The following is a 25,253-nucleotide window of genomic DNA, read 5'->3' as shown; positions in this document are numbered from 1 at the left end:
CAACAGCACACGTGTCGGGGTGTGTGCATGCCTGTGAGTGTGCATACCTCGGTGTGTGTATGGGTGTGCACCCATGAGGCTATGTCAAAGACCTTGATGAAGTCAAGGCACACTCCAGGCAGTGCCCCTCCCCTTCCCACAGTGCCTGTCACCTCCTCATGGAAAGCAAGGAGGTTGGTGAGGCATCATTTGTCCTCAGTAAGACCATGTCAGCTGCTCCCAATCCCCTTCTTGCCTTTCATGCATGTCGAGAAGGCTCCTAAGAGTATTTGCTCAGGGTAGATACTGTCCAGTCAGCTCCTTGGATGCCCTTGGATGCATCTCAAGTGATCCCATGAACTTGTGTATGTCCAAATGGTAGTACGAGCTCCGTAATTCCTTATTCTTCTACTGTGGGAGCTGCATCATTCCCATAGAGTTTGTGGGGACATGCAGGCATGTGGTAGGCCTGAGGAGAAAGAGGCATCAGGTCCATGACACATGTCACCAGATCCACTTTTTAACCAAGCAATAAGCCCACATCTACTTATTCATCCTTTTGGTGCCAATAGGCTCAGAGACAATTTTCTTGATTCCCTTTACATCTCTTGCAGTTTTCCACTCCAGCTGCGTTCTTTTGTCCACATTGCAGAGGACCATCCTTGTGCTCTGAGGAGGCTCTCCTTGAAGGTTAGCCAGCTCTCCTGGGACCGCTGTGCTCCAGGGAAGTTTCCCAGGGCATCTTGCCAAGCAGGTCAATCCCTGGCCACTTCAAGATGTGCTCTCCTGAAGTCCATTGCAGTAGTTGTCCTGTTTGTCTTGGTCAGTTCTCTGAGGATCTTAAATTCCACAGTCTCCTGGTCACCGCAGGCAAGGCTGGCCTTGAACTTTACATCATCCAACAGTTCTTCCTCACTTGTGGTTAGCAGGTGACAGAGAGCCTCTGTCCTAGTCTGTTCATGGATTTCCTGCATCAAAGATTTGTCTTCCATACAGCACAGACATGTCCCGGTTTGCTTGTGGCAGCCATTTTCCTCCTGCAGGAGACACCGAGGTGATAAAAGTTATCCATGAGCATCTGCATCCTTCTAGTGTGGACACTGCCTGACCTGGGCTGGGGTCAACTCCATTCCTACCTCCTGCTCTTGCTTTCCTGGTCTAGCCTACCCAATTGCACGTGAACATTAAAACCTCAAGGACTCCTGCTGTGGGCTCAGGTCAGAGACATTCTGCAGCAGCTGCTGTTCATGGAGATGTTTTGCTTGAGGAGCCACCTCTGTGCCCAGGGACAAAAAGGAGAAAATATCACTCTAGGGTAAGAGAGAAGTGCTCAGGCACAGTTTGATCATTTGTGACTGAGCAGATCCAGGACACTTGCTACCAAAAGTGCCAGTTCATCACAGCAGATGAGCAGGAGGAACCAACCAGCTCTCACTAGAATGTTTAATGTCCCCAACGAGAACAGAGGAATGAAGGCCCATGGATGCCCCATGCCGAGATCTGCCTAAGTGAAGAAATGGTACAGTATCTCTTTACATCAACTGCCATGGCCAATGTTCAAGAGGGAAATACCACAATGGAACCAGCTTTAAGGTGTCCCCATCTTGAGACAAGGCAAACCCAGTGGGTGTTGGGGAGGATGGATCTGCCTGCGGTTATTAATAGTGGTGAAGACAAATAAATAGTAATATATAAATGCAATGGTTCAAGTGTGTGCTGTTTAATCAGACAGCAGAACTTCCAATGCATTGGCAATACGAAGACTGTGCCTTCATTTAGTGTGGTATGCAAATATTTAAGTCCATGGTTGCATAAATTGACGTCTGGAATGGACAGAAAACATTCCATCACAGGATCTTGTCCTGCAGACCCCTGGGTGTACAGGGGGAGCTGCGCTGCCAGGGGACACCTGAGGGCCCCTTCCCTCACCCTCAGCCTTGCACAGACACATCCCCTCCCTGCCCTGGGTTCTTGCACAGCCAAGGAAGCTCCCTGCACCACTGTGTCTTGCACAGCACAGAGGTACAAGGCACTGTCAGAGAGCTCGACTTCCTCCAGCTGCAGGAGGCTGTATTTCTCCATGGTGTTCAGCACGGTGGTGAGACGGCCACTGGGCTTGCGGCCAGCAGTTGCCTGATAGGAGACCAGCTGGGGACCTTGGCCTTTCCTCTGCTGGTACCAAAGCAAAGCATAAAAGTTGGAAGTCTGGTATGTGCATGTTGTCTGGAAGGTGTCTCCCTGCTTCACTGTGACTTGTCCTTCTTGCTGGGTGACAGTGATCTGTCCCATGGTGCCTGGAAGAAAGTGAAGGGCAGCAGCTCAGCAGGGGAAAGCAAACCACGAGCACATATGAAAAGCAAGCATAGAAGGCTCCCTATCATCTGCCTTAGAGGAAAATCCTGAGTTCTGGACACAGCAAGCAGAGAGGAATTTTGGGCAGCAGCGTGGAGCTCTGAGCTCAGTGGGGAACTTGAGAGGAGCTGTGCTGTGTCCCTGCTCCTCCTCCCTGCTCCTGCTCCTGCTACCCATTGAAACAGGGAACAGCCTTTCATGCCTAGTGTTTGCCATGGCAGACATGAGCCAGCCAGGAGGCAGGATGGGAGACCCAGTTACTGTCAGTGGGATGAGAGCATAAGGGTCCTTGGGGCAGCTTTGACAAGTTTTGCTGATTTGCATTGGCAAGGAAAAATATGAGAGTGCAGAGAGAGCTGAGATCTTCTATGGTGAGAGCAGGTGGATCAGAAGAGAGAGGCAGAGAGAAAGGCATTGAAGGTGAGAGAAGAGCAGCAGAAGAGGTCTGAGGTATCTCTTCTCTCTCCTTTCAAACAGGAAGAGCATCTTGAGAAAAATGGTGCAAAACTGTCCTCTCAGGAGGCTCTGAGGTCAAGGAAAAGAGGGCAATGGAAGCCCAGGCACTGAGGACTTGCAGGAGGAATGGATAGTCCAGGCAAGCTGCATGACATGTGCCAGCCAGGAGAGAGACTGGGACACCCTAAGAACGTGAGTGGCATGAGAGAGCTTTCATGTCCCTGCATCAGCTTTCAAAAAACATTTGTGTTTTGGATACAAGGTCAGAAAAGGTGTACTTCAAGATGGAAAAGAGTTTCTGCAATGATATGTCTGCGAAACACCGGGCCCAGAGAGCTCAGAAGAGAGAGGCAAAGAGAGGTGGATGGGTGGCAAGAGAAAAGGAAAGCAAGAGGTCTGTGATGGTCAGGAGAGGAGCTCTTTCTTCTCGGTCTCATCTTTTCTTTTCCATCAATAGCAGCAGTATCTTGAGAAAGCAGGTACAAAACCACACTTGCGATCTGGTGTTTCCCAACATTTGCCCATAATTCAAGAGCAACTCCCTGCAGAGACCTGTTGAGGGGGTGAGGGTCTCCTGGGAAGAAGGGGAATCATGCCTCCAGTCAAAGCCAATGCTTACCCAGTGGTTGCCTCAGGAAGGCAGCAAGGACAAGATACCCGAGGTGCATGCTGAGACCGATCCTCCTGCGTGTGTGGGAGAGACTCAGAAAAATCACACATCCCCACCAAGAGCCCCGAGAGAGCAGAGCTGCCGGAAATGACTCTGCAAGGGGAACAAAGAATGAAATGGGGAGGAGAAAATGCTTGTTCTTAGCACATCTCAAATGCCTGTGCTGTGGTTTTCTCTCCTTCAGTAATGTCACATCTTACTTGATGCTGATTGCGATGCTGATGCTTGATGCTTGATGCTGGTGCCAGCGCTGATGCTGATGACAACGCCTGGCGGCAGGGGAACAGTTGCCCCAGCGCCCGTGTCTGGGTATGGCTGGACGGGGAAAGGTGTTTCCGTCAAGCAGCGCAGCAGTGCCCCTGGTGGGCGTGGCTGGGGTTGTCATAGATTCATAGAATGGTTTGTGTTGGAAAGAACTTTGAAAGACCGACTAATCCAACACTCCGGCCACGGGCAGGGACATCTGTCACTAGATCAGATTGCTCAAAGTCCAATCCAGCCTGACCTTGAACACTTCCAATGACGGGGCATCCACCACTTCTCTGGGCAACTTGCTCCAGTGTCTCACCACCCTTCTGCAAATTTCCAAATTATACAAAATGTCCAACCTAATTCTACCCTCTTTCTGTTTAAAACAATTAGCCCTTGTCCTGTCCATACTGGGACCAATAGTGTTTGATACCTTCATTGATAACATAGACAGTGGGATTGAGTGCACCCTCGGCAATTTTGCAGATGACACCAAGCTGAGTGGTGCAGTTGGTACTCTTGAGGGAAGGGATGCCATCCAGAGGGACCTTGACAGTCTGGTGGAATGGGTGCATAGGAACCTCCTGAAGTCCCACAAGACCAAGTGCAAGGTTCTGCAGCTGGGCTGGGGCAATCTCCATTATCAGTACAGACTGGGAGTCAAGTTGATTGAGAGCAGCTCTGTGGAGAAAGACTTGGGGATACCAGTGGTTGCAAAACTGGACACGAGCTGACAATGTGTGCTTATAGCCCAGAAAGCCAGTTGTATCCTGAGCTGCATCAAAAGAATCTTTTACAGCAGGTCAAGGGAGGTGATTCTCCCCTTCTGCTCCACTCTGGTGAGAGCCCACCTCGAGTACTGTGTCCAGTTGTTCTGGGGTTCCCAATAAAGAAAGACAGGGACCACGGGATGGCTGTAAAAAATGACCCGAGGACTGGAACACCTGTCTTAGGAAGAAAAGCTGAGAGAGTTGGAGTTCTTCAGCCAGAGACACTAAAGAGAAGGCTCCAGTGAGACCTCATTGCTGCATGTCAATATATTAAGTGGGGTTATAGGATGGAGAAGGGCTTTTTATGAGGGCCTGTAGTGACAGGACAAGGCATAATGGTCCACCAGAGCAGCCACTGCCACGCTCAACATCCAACAACGGAAAATCCTGACATAGGTGTGCTTTTTACACACATTGTACATATCTATTATGGCTGCCCTGTGGCTAACGACAGAAGCAGATGATTTAGCCTAAGCAATGCTGCAGCCGCTTTCTGAGAAGATTTCTAACAAACTCGTCTGGCTGGCACCTTGCTTCCTGATGCTGCCCTTGCAGACCACAGCTGGGAGAGGGACTCCTTCCACGGGAGGCAGGTCCCAGTTGGGGGGAACTGAATGCCAGCCTTTCTGAGAGCCTCTCCGGGCACAAGGCTTGTCCTCCCGGTGCCTGTGCAGTGCTGGGCACAGCCTTCTGCCACCACTCCTCTGGCTCTCCCGGCTGCTCCAGTGCTAAAAGCAGAAGAGGAGATGGTCACCTCAGCAGAGCAGCTCCCTGAGCTCCAATGAGCCACGTTCACTGACAGATGTCAGGGCTTGGCTCAGACAGCTTGAAATCTCCTCCTGATGCCACCTGCTAATTAATATTAGTTTGTCTTTTGAAGAGATGGTATTTATCTTAAGGCAACTTCATCAGGCCAGCTTCCTCTCTGGTGTCCCAGCCCCAGCATTTGCAGCTGCAGGCTGCCCCCACACACAACATTTGCTGCCATGTGAGCATGTCAGGGCAGCACCTCTCCCAGCGCTGCAGCTGGAACTGGTCCCAGACCTCCACAACTGCCCTACAGCAATCAACCAGGGATGGGCCAGAGCTTGCAAAACTTCAGGATCATTTTGACTTGTAAAGTGGAGAATGTCTGGAGCTGCAGCAATAGGGATGGTCTTGAGCTTTGACTTTGTCTCTCACACACGGACTTGCCTGAAGTTGTCAGGGTCACAGGGGCAGAGAACTGCCCGTGGAGTCCTGCTTCTCAGAGTGTGGGGGGAGGCTGGGCTTCCTCATGTGCATATGCATCTGTCTGTGCCTGGGGGCATATTTGTGCCTCTGTGTTTGCATTTGTGCGGGTATTTGCAAATGCACGTGTGTGAGAGTGTGTGTCTGCCGATGTGTGTGAACAAGGGCATTTCTCCATGTGTCTGTGCGTGTGTTTGTGTCCACGCATGTTTTTGCAGGTGAGCAAGTGCGTGTGTGTGTTGTCAGTGTGTGTGTGTGTGTGTCTGTGGGCATACGTTCATGGAGACAAGCACATACATCTGTGTGTTTGTACAGGAGCTTGCATATATACGTACATGCAAGTGCGAGTATGTAAGGGAACGCTTATGTGCTGACAATCTGGGGGGGTGAATGTGTGTGCATGTGCAGGGGGTCCTGTGTAACTGGGTGTGCATGCACGTGCGTTTATATGTGTGCTGACATGTGAATGAAGGGAGGATGGAGCTCCTGGTCATTCCCTTTTGGAGAGATTGAACATCTCCCATTCTCCTTGCAAAGGAAGGCTGAAAGCATGGCTCATGTCTACCTTTGCTTCCTGCTGCTCTCCCCTTTCCCTCTCCTCTCATGTTGGCTTCTGGTCCTCTTTAGTCTGCCCAGGCCAGCCTAGGGGGGAACGTGCTGCACCTCTCCCTCCTCAGGGCAAGCTGAGGGATGCCCTGCAGGAACTCTGCTACAGGCAAAGGGCACTAAAGCTCCACTGTTCCTGGTGTTCTCTCCAGGGTGACCCTCTGCTTGAAGGAACGTTGTTTTCATCCTTTGGGGTATGAAAGTTCTGCTGCATCCCCGCCTCTTTCTCTGTGTTGTCCTTCCCTGTGTGGACACTCTGGCAAGCGCGCAGTGAGCAAGGTGTTAGTCTCGGGTGAGCAGAGTGGAGGGAAAAGGGGATTCTTCACTGTCCTCAGAGGAAGGGGAGTGTGGGACACAGTGCGTGGCCCCCTTTAAGGCACTGCTCCTGGGAAGGGAGGAAGGCTCCTCCAGAGCCAGTGGCCTGCCTGGCTTTGTCTCTCCCTAGAAATGCCCTCTTGAGTATGTCGTGTGGTTGGGGAGCCTGATCAGCAGCGTCCAGCCTGGGCACTGCAGCAAGCAGGTGGGAGGCTCACAGACTCCTCTTGGGGTTGGGTGTTCCATAGTCTGCCGGGAGTTTTGCTGGGAGCCAGAACGGGAGAAGATGACCTTGCAGTCTCACACAATTCCTGTGCAGAGGGAAGAGGGAAGCAGGAGAGAGGCATGGCAGGAAGAGAGGCTGGGGCTGCTGCCTAAGTGTCCCAAGGGTGGCCAGAGGCTTTCCAAATTCCTGCTTTTACCCACAGAGGGGTTGGAGAGCACTTTCCCACTGTGGAAGGGGACCTACTGAAGTGTTGCAGGAAAGTGCTGGGCCTGCTGAAACGCCTCTGCCCAAGGCGTTGCTCAAGGGTTGATCTGGCAGCAGAGACGCAACCCTCTTTCTGATCCTGCACATCTTCCAACTCCTCACAAGCAAAGCCCAAGAGGGGAGGGAGGAAAAGCTGCTGAGAGAGGAGGCAACCAGTTCCACACAGACATGTGAACTGAAGTGCTGATACGCTGATACAAAATCTCCTTTTCCTCTCAGATGTTATTTAAAGTGGGTTTTTTTGGCCTTTGGAGAGAATGCATTTCCCTACAACTACACCTGGGAGAATCTTCATTAACTGAACCTCTTTTCTGTGTGCAGAACTCAGCATTTGCAGCCTGCGGGAAGCTGGGCTGTCAGGAGACACACAGTCCTTTGCTGCAGCCTTGCGTCTTGCATAGGAGCTGAGGAGGCTGGTCCCAGACAGCAAGGTGTCCCTGCAGGAGATGACAAACACCCCATGGAGAGTGTCATGTGTTCTTTGTTTCTACCAGGGGAGTAGAGGAGACACCTGCTAATATGAGGCTGAGGCTGGGGCTGTCTTCCCAAAGAGCACAGGGCAATGAGGGCCCAAGGATACCCCATGCTGGCGTTTGCCTGGGTTGAGCTTTACTTTGTCTGCATTTGTTTTGTTCTATCGTTAGTCATGCAGACAGGAGAAGGAAAAGGTACAGCATCGCTTTACATCAACTGCCATGGCTGAAGTTCAAGAGGGAAATAAAACAATGGAACCAATTTTAAGGTGCCTCCATATTGAGAGAAGACAAACTCAGTTGCTGTGAGGGAGGATGTATGTGCTGTGGTTATTAATAGTGGTCAAGATGAAAAAAATGCTAATATGTAAATGCAAAGGCCCTTGGATGTTGGACTGCAGAGTTGTGGTTGCACCGGGGAAGCAGCACTGCCAGAGGACACATGAAGGCCCCTTCCCTCACCCTCAGCCTTGCACAGACACATCTCCTCCCTCCCCTGGGTTCTTGCACAGCCAAGGAAGCTCCCTGCACCACTGTGTCTTGCACAGCACAGAGGTACAAGGCACTGTCAGAGAGCTCGACTTCCTCCAGCTGCAGGAGGCTGTATTTCTCCATGGTGTTCAGCACGGTGGTGAGACGGCCACTGGGCTTGCGGCCAGCAGTTGCCTGATGGGAGACCAGCTGGGGACCTTGGCCTTTCCTCTGCTGGTACCAGAGCAAGCCTTGAAAGTAGGAGGTCTGGTATGTGCATGTTGTCTGGAAGGTGTCTCCCTGCTTCACTGTGACTTGTGCTTCTTGCTGGGTGACAGTGGTCTGTCCCATGGTGCCTGGAAGGAAGTGAAGGTCGGCAGCTCGTCAGGGAATGGCTTTGGGAAGCAAACCAGGAGTGGATAAAAAACCCTTGTAGAGAATGCTCCTTGTCCATTGCCCTGCAGGAAAATCCTAAAGGCAGGGGGAAAGCCAGGTGGAGAGTACTTTTGGGCAGCAGTTCCGGGCTCTTAAGCCCAACGTGGACCCTGAGGAGAGCTGAGCTGTGTCCCTTCTCCTCCTGCCTGCTCCTGTTCCTGCTGCTCAGTGGAGCAGGGAACAGTCTGTCATGCCTGACCTTCATGTGCTGGGACCAGCAACCCTCCAGCAGGTAAAGGGGCCCATGCAGCTACGGCAAAAAGATTCACCCTGCTTCCCCATCCATCCCATCTCCGAGGGCTCCCAGCTCCCTGAGTATATACAATGGTGAGCTTGAAAAGAGGGATCCCTGGCTGTGTCAACATCCAGGAGAAAAGTGGAAGCCACGGCAGACATGTGCCAGCCAGGAGGCAGAATGGGACACCCAGTTAAAGTCAGTGGGATGAGAGCTTTAAAGTCCCTGTAAGAGCTTTGACAGGATCTACTAATTTGCACTGGAAAGGGAGACATGTGAGAGTGAGAGAGAGCGCCGAGATCTCCTGTGGTGAGAGCAGGTGGATCAGAAGAGAGAGGCAGAGAGAAAGGCATTGAAGGTGAGAGAAGAGCAGCAGAAGAGGTCTGAGGTGTCTCTCCTCTCTCCTTTCAAACAGTAAGAGCATCTTGAGAAAAGAGATGCAAAACCACAAATGTGAGCTGGTATTTCACAGTGTTTTCCTGTAATTCAAGAGTAGTTCTCTGCATGATCCTGATCAGGCTGGCAAGGGTTTCCTTGGGGGAAGAAGGATGCATTTATAGAAAACCAGGACTTACCCAGCAGTTGCCCCAGGAAGGCCGTGAGGATGAGAGATCCGAGGTGCATGTCGACATCAACCCGCCTCTTTGTGGAGTGAGAGAGAGTCAGAAAATCCCCTCCCAGCCCCGAGATAACAGAGCTGCCGGAAACAACGCTGTTGGGGGAGCAAAGGAAGAAGCGGGGAAGAGCAGAGGTCTGTTCTTCCTGTGCCTCAGATGCTGCTTCTGGGTTTCTCCCTCCTCCAGCAGCAACACCTGTGGCTCCCTCAGCCAGTGGCATTCTCAGCCTGTCCATGTTTTGTGTCCCTGGGGGCTCTGCGTGTCCCAGTGGTGGGAAGAGGCTGTTCCCAGTGAGCTCACAGTACAGTCCCCACCTCCCCAGTTACAATCCCCTGCTCTTCTGCACACGCACTGCTGGGCCATTTGTGACGTTAGGGCTTTACTCCTCAATGAGGTTTCATATTTTCTCTCTGTGCTCCTCAGTTGTGTAGGATGTTGTTGTTTCTTTTGGGAACAGAATTCTCTTCTGTTTCTCTCACTTCTCCCCTTTCTTTCCTCATCTGCTTGGGAACAATGCCTCTCCCCCAAATTCCCCCAGTTAGGAAAGGAACCCTCCTGTGCAGCAGCCCCAGGCTTCTGGCCGTGTCCTGTTCTGGTGGGATCCAGAACTGCTCTTAGATGTCACAAACCCAGAGATGACAAGGACAACCTACTTCTACTCTAGGGAAAGGGTGAGGGGTCAGCAGGGAGCAGGATGAAGATGGGTGGGTCACCCCCACTCCGAGGGAGAACATGGGGCACCCATTGGAGTGCTGCACTGCGAGGGCTGTGGATAGGGCAGCCCTGCACCCACAGCTGAAAGGGCACGTGAAGGGGTGGGGGTACTGCAGGTGGGGACTCCTTCTCCCACCACCTTTCCACGTGAAGTCCAGAGTGATCCCATGCACCACTCACGGCAGAGAGAACCAACTGCTCATTGTCGTTAAGTTAACCTGACCTGAGTAGGCCCCGACCTGTGCTATGCTGAGCTGTATATATCACTTGGCAAACTTGGCAACACTGCCACAAACATGGGGACTTCAACTTCCCAGATGTCTGCTGGAAATATAACACAGCAGAGAGGGAACAGGCCCGGAGGTTCCTGGAGTGCGTGGAAGACAACTTCCTAACGCAGCTGCTGAGGGAGCTGACTAGGGAAAGTGCCCCACTGGACCTGCTGCTTGTTAACAGAGAAGGTCTCATAGGGGATGTAAAGATTGGAGGTCATCCTGGGCAGAGTGATCATGAAATGATAGAATTTTCAGTTCTCGGTGAAGCAAGGCGGGGAGCCAGCAGAACTGCCACCTTAGATTTCCGAAGGGCGGACTTAGGCCTGCTTAGGAGCATGGCTGAGAGTGTGCCTTGGGGGACAGTCCTGAAGGGCAAAAGTGCCGGGGAAGGCTGGTCTTACTTCAAAGAGGAACTCTTAAAAGCACAGGAGAAGGCCATCCCCAAGCCCCAAAAAATGACCAGACAGGGAAGTAGACCAGGCTGGCTAAATAGAGAGCTTTGGCTGGACCTCAGGATGTCCTGGTTCCGGCAGGGATAGGGTTAATTTTTCCTGGTATTCCATGCCATGTGAGCCATGCCCACCCTGAGCTGCTGAGGGAGGGGGCAGGAATTTGCTGCTTGGATCGGGCTGGTGTGTCCAGGGTCTGGTTGGTGAGCGGCTGGGAGCAGGGGTTCCGTCATCGTGTTTGTATATTCCTCTATCCGTGTTATTGTTGGTGTTTGCTTGTTCCCTTTGCTGTTCTGTTAAACTGCCTTTGTCTCAACCCAAGAGTCTTGCCTTTTTCTTCTGATTCTTCCTGTATTGGGAAGACTCGAGCGAGTGGCGCGTGGTTCTTTGTTGCCGTCTGAGGCCAAACCACGACACAAGAAACAAAGGAAAGTTTATGATCTTTGGACAAGGGGGTTGTCTACTTAAGAAAAATGCCGAGATGTAGATAAGCCACGCAGGGCGAAAATTAGAAGGGCCAAAGCTCAAGCAGAACTCGTCTTGGCCACCGAAGTTAAAGATAACAGGAAGAGGTTCTTTCAGTATATCAATAGAAAAAGGAATGCTAGGGAAAATGTAGGCCCACTAACGAATGAGGTGGGCGCCCTAGGGGTGGAAGACACAGAGAAGGCAGAGCTACTGAATGCCGCCTTTGCTTGAGTCTTCACTGCTGAAGCTGTCCCTCATGAATCCCAGGCCCTGGAGGCAAGGGGGAAGGTCTGGAGAGAGGAGGAGTTTTCCCCAGTAGGGGAAAATCAGGTTAGAGACCACTTGGCCAAACTGGACATCCATAAGTCTGTGGGCCCTGACGAAATGCACCCGCGAGTGCTGAGAGAGCTGGCACATGTCATTGCTTGGCCACTCTCCATCATCTTTGAAAGGTCATGGAGAACAGGAGAGGTGCCTGAGGACCAGAGGAAGGCCAATATCACTCCAGTCTTCAAAAAGGGCAAGAAGGACGACTCAGGGAACTACAGACCGGTTAGTCTCACCTCCGTCCCTGGGAAGGTAATGGAGCGACTCATTCTGGATGTCATATCCAAGCACGTTCAGGAGCAGGAAGTTATTGGAAGTGGCCGACATGGATTTACCAAGGGTAAATCACGCTTGACCAATCTCATAGCCATCTATGATGTTATAACTGGTTGGCTGGATGAGGGGAGAGCAGCAGGTGTCATCTACCTTGACTTCAGCAAGGCTTTTGACACTGTCTCTCGTAACATCCTCCTTAGGAAACCGAGGAAGTGTAGACTAGATGAGGGGACAGTGAGGTGGATTGAGAGCTGGCTGTGTAACAGGACCCAGAGGGTTGCGATTAATGGAGCAGGGTTGAGTTGGAGGCCCATAACCAGTGGTGTCCCCCAGGGGTCAATACTTGGACCAGTATTGTTTAACGTGCTCATCAACGACCTGGAGGAGGGGACAGAGTGTATCCTCAGCAAGTTCACTGATGATACCAAACTTGTTGGGGTGACTGACACCCCAGATAGATAGCCGTGCTGCCATCCAGTGTGACCTAGACAGGCTGGAGAGCTGGGCAGAGAAGAACGTAATGAGGTTCAACAAGGACAAGTGTAGGGGCCTGCACCTGGGGAGGAAGAATGTCAGGCACCAATATAGGTTAGAGGTGGACCTGCCGGAAAGCAGTTCTGGAGAAAAGGATCTGGGGGTCTTGGTAGACAGTAAATTATCCATGAGCAAGCAATGTGCCCTTGCTGCCAAGAAGGCCAGCAGAATTCTGGGCTCCTCTGGGCTCCACAGGGAAGAGCGCGGCCAGCAGGTCAAGGGAGGTCATTCTCCCCCTCTCCTCTGCACTGGTGAGGCCAGAACTGGGATAATGCGTCCAGTTCTGGGCTCCCCAGTTCAAGAGAGACATGGAACTACTGGAGAGAGTCCAGCATAGGGCAACAAAGATGAGTGAGGGATTGGAGCATCTCCCTTCTAAGGAAAGGCTGAGAGAGCTGGGACTCTTTAGCCTGGAGAAGAGAAGGCTGCGGGGAGACCTTATTATGGCATACATATCTAAAGGGTGGGTTGAAGGAGGATGGTGCCAGGCTCTTTTCAGGGGTTCCCAATAACAGGATGAGGGGTAACGGGCACAAGCTGGAACATAGGAAGTTCTGATCAAATATGAGAAAAAACTTCTTTACGGTGAGGGTGACAGAGCACTGGAATAGGCTGCCCACGGAGGTTGTGGAGTCCCCTCCTCTGGAGACTTCCAAGCCTGGATGCAGTTCTGAGTAATGTGCTCTAGGCAATCCTGCTTTAGCAGGGGAGTTGGACTAGATGATATCTAGAGGTCCCTTCCAACTCTGAAATTCTGTGATTCTGTGAAACACATCCTCGCCTAGATCTAGAAGTGAAATGCTGTGCTTTCTTTTGCTGAACAGCAGAAAGTGGGAGTGGTTTATTTGTAAGGGAATGCCATGAAAACTCCAGAGATGACAATGCCTAAAATGAATCTCAGCATGGGCAAAATTTGCACTGTGTGCCTAGGCCCACCTTGATCTCCGCCTCATGCTCCATAACTCAGGATTCACAGCATCTGGAGGGACATAACCTCACCCGTCCTACCCCCTTTACCTTCTTGTCTTATCAAACAGTCTCCTGTCGGGCAACAGGAGGCTGCAGGCTGTTTTCCTGCTTTTTGCTCCTTCTGGAGATCACAACCAGACAAACGGCCCCAAACACGGGAGGAGTGTCCGTGGTGAACTTCTCCTGCCTTCCAGTGACCAGCTGGAGACAGGGGCCTGCACCCACCTCTCCTGGGGTTGGAGACAGGCCCTTTTGTAGCCCGCAATGCGCTCATTTTCCCTTGGCACTAGCTGAAAGGAGGTAGAACCAGGAGCAGCCAAAACGCAACAGGAAACGGGTGCCTGTCTCCCTGTCCCCATAGGCATATTATTGGCCTTCTTCCCCGGCCACGGATGAGGCCCTTCAAGGGAAATAAACGTCCCTGGAAAGAGCATCTCCTACAAATATCCCACCCAGAGTCAGGCACACCACCTGAGACATCAGGTGTGCTGAAGACATCTGGCACAATCATCTTCATCACAGACATCTATTCCCCATCCCTTCAGGTATTCTGGTTACTTCTTTGCCTGGGGATGACTCCCTCCAGAAGGGTGAGAAAAGAGGATCATCTTCTAAACTCAGGGGTGTTTTTGCATACAAGGCAATAAAATGCCTTGTGGATGAATTCTGGATTGTGCATGACACGGGATGCTTAAGAGAAGCAGCAGAGACAGTGAAAGGGAAGGATCAAGGCAATTTGGCCAGGAGCAAGCATGGGAAGACAGATGGAGAAAGAGGTGAGAGGGGCCAATCCCATGTGACCATGATGCGTGTACTGACCTGGCCATGCCTGTTGCTCTACCTTGTTTGTCACCTGCCGAGTTGCCTGGAAACACATTTCTCAAGTCCAGCTGGAACAGGGAGCAGGGCTGATCCTTCCCTCTGTGCCTTGGAAGCCTCTGCCTATGGGTTTGACCACCTCTGTCAGCTGCTCGAGCCACACAGGGTTCCCCAGGGACTGGCTGGAGCCCACAGTCTCTTGCCAGAGGCTCCTGCCAGCTCTCACTCCCCTCAGACCTCCAGCCCCTGAGGGCAACTCAGCAAATCCCTTTCTGACTCACTCCTCCAGGAGGAACCTGGCATGCCTTGAGGCTGCGCTCAGTGTGTCCAGGCTAAGCAGTTTACCCTGTCTCCTGGGCCTCAAATCCAAAGGTGCTGAATCCTGTCAAACAAGCTCATGGTCTCACCACTGAACCTCTGTGGGAAGCGCTTGAAGGTGCCTCTGACCTCGACACGCCTTTCTCCTGCTGCTGGGGAGCTTCAACTCCTGAACACATGCAACGACTTTGTAAGGCTAGCAGGAATATTTTGAAAGCTCTGGGAAATTCTGTAGCTGGCGGACTCAGTTTTCCATTGTATATCTGAGCTTTTACAGGGGAACGAACTGTGAAACCCCTTCTGGTTGTCCTTTCCTAAGGACCATTTGGCATTGGTAAACTCTGCCCTGGAGTCCCCGTGGTTGCAGAGCAGATGAAAGCAGCTGCTCAGGGCTCCCTCGGCATCCTCGTGGGGAAAGTCAAAAGGCCGAGAAGAGGCCCTGTATGTTCCATGTCAGCACTGGGCGGTCCGTGCGGCAGGAGCGAGGGCTGGGCGGCTGCCCGTGGGCAGGAGGATCTCTGCCGCCCGCCGCCCTGTGCGGAGCAGAAAGGCGCTGCTCCCGGCCGGGCGCCAGCGGGGCCGGCGGCTGCCATCGCTCCTTGCCGGGCCCCGCCGGACACGGCCAGCGCTCCGGGCGCCATTCCTGCCCCGGCGGCGGCGGCAGTGTGGCGGGGGATTTCTGTGTGCGTCCCGCTGGGAGTGCGGGGTTGGCGCTTCCGTGGCCGGTGGGGCGAGGGAGGCGGTCCGGGGCGGGGGGCCAGTTGTGGCCCGTTGGGGCGAGGCGGCCCCGGCGGGCGGAGCGGCATCCCCCCCTGGCGGGCCCGCCCGGGGCTGTCCCCCCGGCCCCGACACACACGCCCGGCCCCGCCCGCGCCGGTTCCTGCCCGGCCGCAGCCCCGGCTCCTCTCCCCGTGTCTCCCAGGGCGCAGTAATACACCGCCGCGTCCCCGCGCCGGGGCCGGGCGAGCCACAGGGCGCTGGAGCGGCGCTCTGCCGACACCCACAGCCGCCCCGGCGGGTCCCGCACTGGTTTATCTCCAGTGACACCCGTTACAATATGATGCGGTGCCTGGTCTGGAAGGTGACGGTACCATTGAACGTTCACGTCCCCCTGAATGCTGGGGTGCGAGCAGTTGATGTTGATGCCGGTGCCCTCGGGGGTCTGTGCCGACGGCTCCTGCAGCACCTGGGCTCTTCCCACAGCCACTGCCAAGAAAGAGAAGGAAAGGCCAAAAATCAAGAATGGTCGCCCAGCTCTGATGGCTCTTTTCCCCAAGAAATCACTACAAAGAGTGGCAGTGTGACAGAGACAGACTGGCACAACTGGGGACAGGGAGCTCATCAAAAGGGATGGAGAGTGATCCTGGTGTGTGTGGAACAAGGGGAGCAGTCTGGGAGGGAAATTGCAAACGATGCCTGGAGAGACAGAAGGAAAGTCAGGTGCATGGATGGATGGATGAATGATGAGAGGCAGAAGGACAGGAAAGGTGAGTGTGTTACAGTGAAGGATGGAGGGATGAATTCAGAAGTATAAAAGGTGAATGCACAGGGGGATGAGTGGATGTATGGCACGATGCAGAAAGCAACCTTGTGCCTTCATGTATGAAGGAAGCAGAGGGTAAGAAGAGAAAGGGACCTCAGGGAGCAGGAAGAGGGGTTAGGGATGGTAGTTGCATGGAGAGATGGGTCAGAAAATCAGTGAGGGAAGAGAGGAAGAGTAGACAGGGAGAGGGCTTGTTACACTGAAGGAGAGAGGGCTATATTGAGGCCAATTAGGACTGCGGAATGCACAGGGGAAGGAAAGGGTGCATGAAAATAGGAGAGGGGCAAAAAAGGGGCACAAAAGATGGCAGAGACAGGAGCGGGAAAGACAGGCTGAAGAAGGAGAGGGAAGAGTTGGCGCTGGGCTCCCCGGGGAACCCACCGGGCACAGCCCTGGCCCCATCCACCGCCGCCAGCCCCACGCACCCAGCAGCAGCGCGGCCAGCCCTGCCAGCCCTGCGCCCCGGCACCGCCGCATCCCGCCGCATCCCGCCGCTCGCGCCTCGCTGCCCCCCGCCAGCCCCGGCTCTCTGCTCCGGCCGCGCCGCCTCCTCTCCGCCGCCTCCTCTCCTCTCCTGCGCCGCCGCCAGCTCCGCCCCGGGGCTCAGCCCTTCGCCGGTGTCGCTCGGGGGCTCGCCCGGGCTCAGAGCGCTCAGGGGCTCCGCACGGGTACCAGTTTCCCACCACACATCTGCAGCAGGCTGGTGCCATCACCACTCCGCTGCACTCGGGATCCTTCTGACCCTGCGAACCTGCAGCTCTCTGTTGCTCATGGACAGGGCAGTGGACAGTATCCCTGCCATAACCAGCACATGCCCTGTTGATGTGTGACACACAAAAAGAGACACAGAGAGGCTCAGGCACACTGGCATAGAATCATGCACAAGTTTGTGCTCCTGTATATAGTCACAAAAACCTGGTTATTTACAGTTACACAAAACACAAGAACACACATAGGCACACTGTGAACCATGCTGAGGACCCCTGGGAAAGGAGCAGTGGTAGGCAGGAAGGGATCATAATCTGGCAGTGCAACATCTGGGGAAGCAACATCAAGTGACCACCAGGGTGAGCTGAGGAGCGAGGGAAAGAGAAGGACATGGCAGGTCCTCCTGCACAGGGGCCCATGGGCTGCCAGCTGAGGCTGGCTGAAGATCTGTCCTGAGAACAACAATTCAAACAGCCCCAACAGGTGACCCAAGCTGACGTGTCTTTCCTGCCCTGGAACCATACAGCACTTGAGCTGACTCTTCCACATGCGCTGCTGCATTCCTGCCCTGGAAATCCTGGGGCCTTCCATCCCAGTGATCACAGGAAGCCTTCACAGGTGAATGGGCATGGAACAAACCTGGAAATGAAAAGGCAGCAGTGTTGAAACCAAAGCACAGCCCATATCATTAGCTGCGATGGTTTGCATTCAAGATGAGCTTGTGCAAAAATTGTTACCTCTGCAAAGGGTGCCTCTGGTGCTGCGGCAATGAAGGGCAGGTATAAAAGCCAGCCCAAGTCCCTGCTCTCTCATCCACTTCTCTGGCCTCCTACTCCTTGGGAACCAGGTGAGTCTGCAGTTCCTTCTCCTTCTCTTCCAAATTGAGATCTCTCCTCAATGGACCTCTCATCTGATCTTGGCTTTCTCCTGTCTTGTGGTTTACATGTTCTTGTCATGCTAGAGGGAAGTGTGGAGAAGGGTAGAGAGAGGCTGGGATGTGGCAGAGGGGCTTTTGGTCTACAGACTAGGAGAGAGTCACTCCAGGCCAGGCTGCTCAATATAGGGTGATGAAAACTGTGTGTCTCCTGGCCAAGATTCCAGCTCCCCACCCAGAAGTGGTCGTGGCTCTTTTTCTAACAGGCTGCTCCTCACCCACCCTTATGCTCTCTTCCTCCCTGATCCTCTCCCAGGTGCATATCCACACTCGAGACATGTCCTGCTACAACCAGTGCCTGCCCTGCCGGCCCTGTGGCCCAACACCTCTGGCCAACAGCTGCAATGAGCCCTGTGTCAGGCAGTGCCAGAACTCCACCGTCGTCATTGAGCCTCCTGCTGTGGTGGTGACCCTGCCTGGCCCCATCCTCAGCTCCTTCCCACAGAACACCGTTGTGGGATCCTCCACCTCCGCTGCTGTTGGCAGCATCCTCAGCTGTGATGGAGTGCCCATCACCTCTGGGTGCTGTGACCTCTCTGGCATTTCCAGACGCTACTATGGCAGAAGGTGCCTCCTCTGATAAAGATGCTGGGAAAGCCCCAGGGAGACACCTCGAGCAACGCAGAACATGATGCTGGGCAAGGGATCAAGATTTAGGATGTGTTTTTGGTGTAGCTGAAGAGCTTTGCTTTTCTCTCCATTTTCTGTATTTGCTTTGGTTCCCCTTTGCAGCATGGTCCCACTAATGCCAGCCTGGTGGGTACCTTCTGTCTCCTCTTCCTCTATGGGGCAGGCAGACAGACATCGTGCAAGAACTTCTCTGTGGTTAAGGACCGCAGAGTTTCCGTGGCTGCCAGGGCTCCATGAACTTGCGGCCCCCACCTGGAGTGACTTTGTTTCCCTCTTTGGACTCATTAAAGTTCTGCTGCATTCAAGCCTGGCCTCCATGGTGTCCTTCCCTCTGTGGACATTCTCCAAGCTACCAAAGGAGAAGGTTGTTGCTCTGGGGTGGAAAGGGGTGAGGGCACAAGGAGACCTGTCACCATTTGCAGAGGAGTGGGAGATTGGGACAGCCTTCAGTGGCTCCTATTTTTGGGCAGCAAACCTTGAAGCAGAGGAAGATAGCCTGAGCTGCTCTGCTGACAGTGACCATCAGTCTGATATCTCTGCCCACAAATGCCCCAGGAAGGCAGGAGGCCTGGAGGTGTCAGCAACCCCATGAGCTCTTGGAGAAGGGCGTTCCTCTTGCTATGGCTGGAAATTTGCTGGGCTGTCAGGCAGTCAGTGTGGGCCTCGAGAAGATGAGTTGCTCTGCAAATGGCAGGAGTGATAAAGCAGGGAACAGCCTTGGGATGGCCCATAGCTGCTACTCCACCTTCCTCTCCCCTCCACGGCCCAATCCAGGAGCCATGGAGGGTAGGCATTGGCAGGAGTAGCTGGGAAATGTCACACGTGCTGCTGAATGCATTGAGGCTGGATTAACTGGAGCTAAGTAATTCTTCACAATGATGATACCGTCTGCAATTGTCCTTATAAAAGAGGGAGAGATGGTGTTTCTTCTGAGAGATGAGGAAGCCCTTTGGCCAAAGCACTGCCAGAGCCCTGCTACTGGCTCTTGTCGTGAACTCTAGTTTGGCTGGGCAAGTGAGGAGATATTGTAATGGTGGGAAAAGGGCACAGGATCCATGTGGGTTTTACACGTCAAACTAAGGGCATTGTTGACAGAGGTTGCTCTTTTTTCACAGTGATTTTAATCATGCTAGGGTTCTGCTTTGCAGAAGGCAGGTACTGAGCTATCGCAATCTGTGCTTCCCATTTAACTGCTGTGGTCTGTTTCTATGGCCCGTGTGTCTCCACCTACATGGGAGGTCCCTTCAAAGGGTCACTAGGCAGAGCAGTGGCTCTTCTTTACATCCTTCTTACTCCCCTGCTCAACCTCTTGGTTTACCCCCTAAGGAAGAAGGATGGGAAAGCTGCTCTGAGCAGGTTCAAGAGTTGGTATATCTTCACATGAAGTAAACAACTGGCAGGGTCCTGTCACCCTAACCCAAAGATCACTGTACATCAAGGAGTTAGTGACCCATGTAACCTGAGAAAGCCCTGGCCTCTGCTGTGCTGTGCTACAGGCAGAGCTTGGCCTTCACAGCCGTCTTGTGCTGCACAAATCCCTTGGCCAGAGGATAAACTCAGCCACTCGATTGTAACCGATGAGCCTGTAGGCAGCTCCTGCTCGGTGCCAGTGATTGCACTACCTGCATGTCCTTGCCTCTATCTAAGTATGAGGTTCTCATGTGAACATTGTTTCTGTTTCAAAGCAGAAATGATGAATAGAGCTGTTTTCTTTTACGAAAATCCTCTAAAACTTAATGGACTGGAATGGGGTAACCCTTTCATGGGCAGGACCTGCACGGCATGCTGTGCCCTGATTAGAGGTGCCGATTTGACAGCACATAGGGCTCCAGCATCCGAAGGACATAGGATCCTCTATACTGCCTTCTCTTTCTTCATAGTCTTAGTTTGAGAACTGGCATTTTAAAGGATACTTTTCAGAGTCTGATTGATTTTATTCTGCAAATCAAAACAAATGAGCAGCAAAATATTTGGTGTAGTCAGCAGGTCCCAGTGGGAAATGCCTCTGCAGAGAAAGGATAGTGAAGAAGAGACAGACCGAATGCCTGGCTGGCCCCACACACAGTCATGGGGGGCCATCACAAGACACTTGGCCTAGGTGGTTTTCCTGGTGAATTGGAAAATTGATGAGGAATTTCCTGAATGTCCCAGCCCACCTGAAGTAGTAACGTGTTTCAAGAAACATGGGGTAGAGCAAAGAAAAGGGAAATTGGTGCTGTGCTTGGCTGATTGTACCATGCTTGAAGTGGACGTGGGAATGTTTGGAGCTGAAGCAGCGGCCCTGTGTGAGATGCAGGTGCAGCAGCACAAAGGGGTGTGGGCAGCAAATGGTGCGGGGGTGGGGTGCGGGTTAACATGGTGGCATCCCCCCTTCCCTGCAAACAAGCCCGGGGAAGGGGCACCCCCTCTTCAGCATGGGACAGGAATGGGGCCAGGGATTGGCATGAGTGGGAATGAACCCTTATGTTCCGCAGGCAGCACCCTCTCGCTACAGGCAATGACACCCCCTGCACCTGCATGCAAAACACAAGAGGAAAAAAGGCCAGCACAGCCATTAAAACTGGGGAAAATATCAAAAGAATGCATGAACATTCCCAGGGTAGCCAAACCACGTTCTCATCTGCTCTGCAAATGGATGTTGCTTCTGCCTTTCTCTGCCTTTTGAAGAGAGGGTATTTCCCTTCAAGTGAGTCTGGAGACAGGTTCACTACTCCATCACTTCTGATGTCCCAGCCTCAGTGTCTGTAGCCTGAGGGGAGTCTGGCTTGTCCCAGAGACATACCCTTCTGCTGCCACATGAGTGTGTTACTGTGGCACTGCTCCCTTTGCAAGGGCAGAGGCTGGGCCCAGACCCTTGAGCAGATCAACAAGGCCAGGCAGGAGCTTCCAACACTGCAGGATTTTTTTTTTTTTTTGATTGTAATGTGGGAATTCTTTGTTGGGCTGCAGCAATGGGGATGTTCTCTAGTTTTTATCTTATCCTTCACGTGCAGACCTGAGACGTGGAGAGGCTTAATCGTTGGAATGACATGACAGCTTCGACTCTGCTGTGGCTTCTCTTACAGTGAGAAAGAAGCTGACTGAACCCCTGCCAAACCCTTGAGCTCACTAAAGGTGATGGGGCTGGCCAGTGACTCATTCGTTCCTTACCTGTAGGGTCTGAAGGACTTGCCTGGAGTCCTCTCGAGGGGCTGAGAGCTGTTGTCAGGGGTCCTGCTTCTCCGTGGAGTGTGTGCATGATTGTGCTCAAGTATATGTTCCTCTGGCTGTGCTCATGTCTGCATTCGCACACAGATGTGTAATATACATGCAAATATGAGTGTGCACAAATGTTCTGTGTGTTTGTGTTTGTTTGGGCAGTTGTGTCCATGAGTGTGTATGCGTTATAGCAGACACACGTGCCTTCATGCAGGAGAGCATGAATGTGTGTGACTGCTCTGCATATACGTAATTGTGTGCGCGTAGGTGTGTGCAGATGTGTGCTTTGGTGTGTGTGCATCTGTGTAGAGGAGCATGCGTGTAATCTGTATGCAAATGCATGCGTGCAGGAGCATGCATACCTATAAGCATGTGTGTGTGTGAATATCTGTGTGTACCTGTTGGTGGGGGGAGTGGCCATGCATGTTGCTATGGACATGGGCTCCTTTGGAAACGTGTGTGCACACACCTCCTTATAACTGCACAGGAACGAGTTGCTCTTTGGGTGTGTGTCAGCTGACGTGTGTGGTTGTGCTCATGTGTGTGAGTTTGTGTGTGCACTGAAGGGGAAATTCAACTTGTAACTGCTCAGCAGTGGTAATTTGTGACCAAGGAATGACCTGCCACAGAGGGCACAAAGGCCCAAATGCAGCAGGGGATAAAGTGGCTGGCAGCAGGAATGCAGAGACAGAAGGACTCTCTGGAAGGGAGAGCAGTTTCCCTTGGTGATGAGATGAGAAACAGCTGCAGCATTGTCTTGTAGCAACCCTGGACTGGGAATGCTGAATGGCCACCTTTGGGCAGCAGAGCTGGTGCTGGGGGTGTAGAATAATTACTAAATTGCCTAAAAATACAAAAGTACAGCATTGTTCACACATTAAGGAAAAGTATAAAATTAAGAGGCTTCTGGGGTAGAAAACAGCTGCAGCTGGCATGAAGAATACAACATCTGTGGTCCCCTGATAAGGATGCTTGTGAAGTTACATGAGGCATGGGGCGGGATGCAATTATTCCGCGGCTTTACTTTATGATGTATAGCAGATATGGGAATGGGATGATAGCATGAAACAGATAAGCTGCCAATTAGCTGCCCGCTCAATACTCGGAGCCAACATTTTGTCAAATTTTAATGAAATCCTGTCCTTTGTGCGAACTTTGCTCATTATAATGTCATTATAATACCAAAACACACCTCCATCCTGAAGGCTACCTACCTCCAAGGTGCGACCACTCCCCCTTGAGTCTGCGCCCTGAATTTCTCGTAAACTATACCTTTAACTGTGAGGTGAGAGAATTTTACACCAATCATAATAAAAGTATGTACGACTAAAGTCACTCAAACTCCACCTTGAAGATAACAAATAGTATAAAAACAGTCCAAGAGAGGGGGGATACCCAGGGAAGACACCATCGAGAAGAATTCCATCACTGACTTCCGGGATCAGTTGACGGGCTGAGCCTCTCTTCCCCTCCATAGGGACACCTTTGGGTAAGACTTAGATTATACCGAGTGCTTTCTTGGGAAATTTAGCAATTTCTCTAGAGACTGTCTTTCCTACATTTATAGCCAGGCTGTATCGTTTATAACTTTGTCACGCGATATGTATATGTAACAACACTTTTCATTTGCATGTGCTTTGCAGACAGTGTATTTATCACTGGCAATCCTAAAAACATATATATCTGTTGTTTAAATAAACTGCACTTTTTAAATAGATAGTTGTTTCTGTTTCTCACAGAACATGACCAAAGACTTGAGAGTAGCCATGCTAGTTCATAAGCACGACTAGACTGAAGGTGCAGTCCACTATTAGTGTATCCATAACAAGTTTAACACATATTAAACGCGATTGGACTAATAGTGCTGCATTAGGCATCACTCAGAATTTAAACTTAGCCGCACATAGCCTCCCACCTCGGTGAGGAGTGTTGGAATGCAAGGGGGTTTATCTTCTGCCAAAACCGCTTTGCCCCTTTCGCAGAACAGGGGGACAGACCCATCGCCAGGCTGAGGTGTGCCTTGCACCATTCACAGGATTGGTGCTGCTGCCAGTGTATGTAAGGAATCGGCTTCTGACATATATTTGCAGATTCCTTGTATAGAACTGCTTATGGTTGTAGGACTCTGGCCAATAGATTGATCATTTGGTGGTTGGTTGGTTGTTCTGGGTTTTTTTTGGTTTTTTTTTAAAATCTAAGCATAAGCATGTGTTTAATTTGCCTCAAATGGTACAATAAAATTTCCCCAACAGTACACATATCAAGGTGTGTGCATGCCTGTGAGTGTGCATGCCTTGCTGTGTGTATGCGTGTGCATGTGTGTGCACCCATGAGGGTAAGTCAAAGGTCTTGATGAAATCAAGGTACACCCTAGGTAGTGCCCCTCCCCTTCCCACAGTGCCTGTCAACTCCTCATGGAAAGCAAGGAGGTTGGTGAGGCATCATTTGCCCTCAGTAAGGCCATGTCAGCTGCTCCCAATCCCCTTCTTGCCTTTCATGGGTTTAGAAAGGGCTCCTGAGAGTATTGTCTCCATCTTCCTTCCAGGGACTGAGTAGAGGCTGTCTGGTCCACTCCTTGAATGCCCTTGGATGCATCCCAAGTGATCCCATGAACTTGTGTTTGTCCATATGGTAGTAAAAGATCCTTAATTCCTTATTCTTCTACTGTGGGTGCTGCTTCATTCCCATAGAGTCTGTGGGGATGTGCAGGGATCTGGTCGGCCTGAGGAGAAGCCATACCAGTAAAAGCTGAGGAGAAATAGACATCCAGTATGTCAACCTTTTCCCTGTCATTTGTCACCAGGTTGCCATCCTCACCGAGCAATAAGCCCACATATACTTAGCTTTCCAAGCACCCCCATCCCATGGTGAAACCCCATGTCCAAGGTACTCGAGGACAGATGGATAGCAGACAGAAAGCTTCTGTGTGGGTGGAAGGACTGAAGCTGGGCACATTACTCTCACTCAGCTGCATCTCCCCTTCCCACCAAGTGCAGATCAGTCTCCCCTCAACCACACTGATGCCTTGGACACAGGACTTGCAGAAGATGCAAGTCCAACACCTGTGTTGTGATCCTGGACAGTGTAGAGAGCTTCTCTTTGGGCGAGAGTCTTCTCAACTAACTCTGGATGCATAAAGACCTGTATAAGTGTGTGTATGTGTGTGTGTTGTCTAGTCTACCAGCTGTCTTGTCCACCTTGTCAACAGAAGAAAAACAGGTGTTTGGAAGGCATGGATTGCCTGCTGTGTATGAAACAGGATGAACTGAGGCTTGGCAGTGCCTGTTTCTCTCTGCCCATTGAGCTAGCGACCTTCCTTGTCTGCGTAACTGGCCTGCTGGCCTCCCGTGTGTGTTACCCTCTTCTCCTATGTGTACACCACCTTTCCATGCTCAGAAACATGTCAGCCCATGGTCAAAAAAAGGTGTTCTCCACTTCCTCCACCCACCTCAGTGTTGTCACAATCTGGTGTGGCTCCACCATGTTCCTGTGCGTCAAGCCATCAGCCTAGAACTCCCTGGATTTGAACAAACTCATGAACACCTTTCACACAGCTGTAACTCCTTTGTTGAGCCCCTTCATTTACACACTCAGGAACAAAGATGTGAAGCAAGCTCTGTGGTGGGCCTTCCAGAGCAAGTGAAGAGACTTTTCAAAGGGCCTCAGTGGGAGCAAAGAGGTTCATCCCCTCCCTCCCATGGTTTCCACCCTGCAGAAGGTCCTCACCAAAGCGTAACTGCACC

General features: G+C 52.1%; 3 gene segments (V, D, J or C); all 3 read right to left on the bottom strand.

The window, feature by feature from the left end:
- Nucleotides 1-734: 734 nt before the first annotated feature.
- Nucleotides 735-3,455, bottom strand: LOC134524756 (T-cell receptor alpha chain V region CTL-F3-like). The segment is given in 3 exon segments: nucleotides 735-1,016; nucleotides 1,978-2,273; nucleotides 3,407-3,455. Coding segments are annotated over 3 exon segments (627 nt in total).
- A 1,491-nt stretch (nucleotides 3,456-4,946) lies between these two features.
- On the bottom strand, nucleotides 4,947-9,363 carry LOC134524755 (T cell receptor alpha variable 36/delta variable 7-like). The segment is given in 3 exon segments: nucleotides 4,947-5,204; nucleotides 8,122-8,417; nucleotides 9,307-9,363. Coding segments are annotated over 3 exon segments (603 nt in total).
- Nucleotides 9,364-11,410: 2,047 nt separating this feature from the next.
- LOC134524754 (T cell receptor alpha variable 26-2-like) lies at nucleotides 11,411-16,517 on the bottom strand. The segment is given in 3 exon segments: nucleotides 11,411-11,431; nucleotides 15,423-15,703; nucleotides 16,466-16,517. Coding segments are annotated over 3 exon segments (354 nt in total).
- Nucleotides 16,518-25,253: the final 8,736 nt, after the last annotated feature.

The sequence above is a fragment of the Chroicocephalus ridibundus genome, chromosome 17, assembly GCF_963924245.1.
Source record: "Chroicocephalus ridibundus chromosome 17, bChrRid1.1, whole genome shotgun sequence".
Classification (NCBI taxonomy): domain Eukaryota; kingdom Metazoa; phylum Chordata; class Aves; order Charadriiformes; family Laridae; genus Chroicocephalus; species Chroicocephalus ridibundus.
The sequence above is the reverse complement of the archived record's forward strand: the minus strand, read 5'-3'. Positions and strand labels throughout refer to the sequence as shown.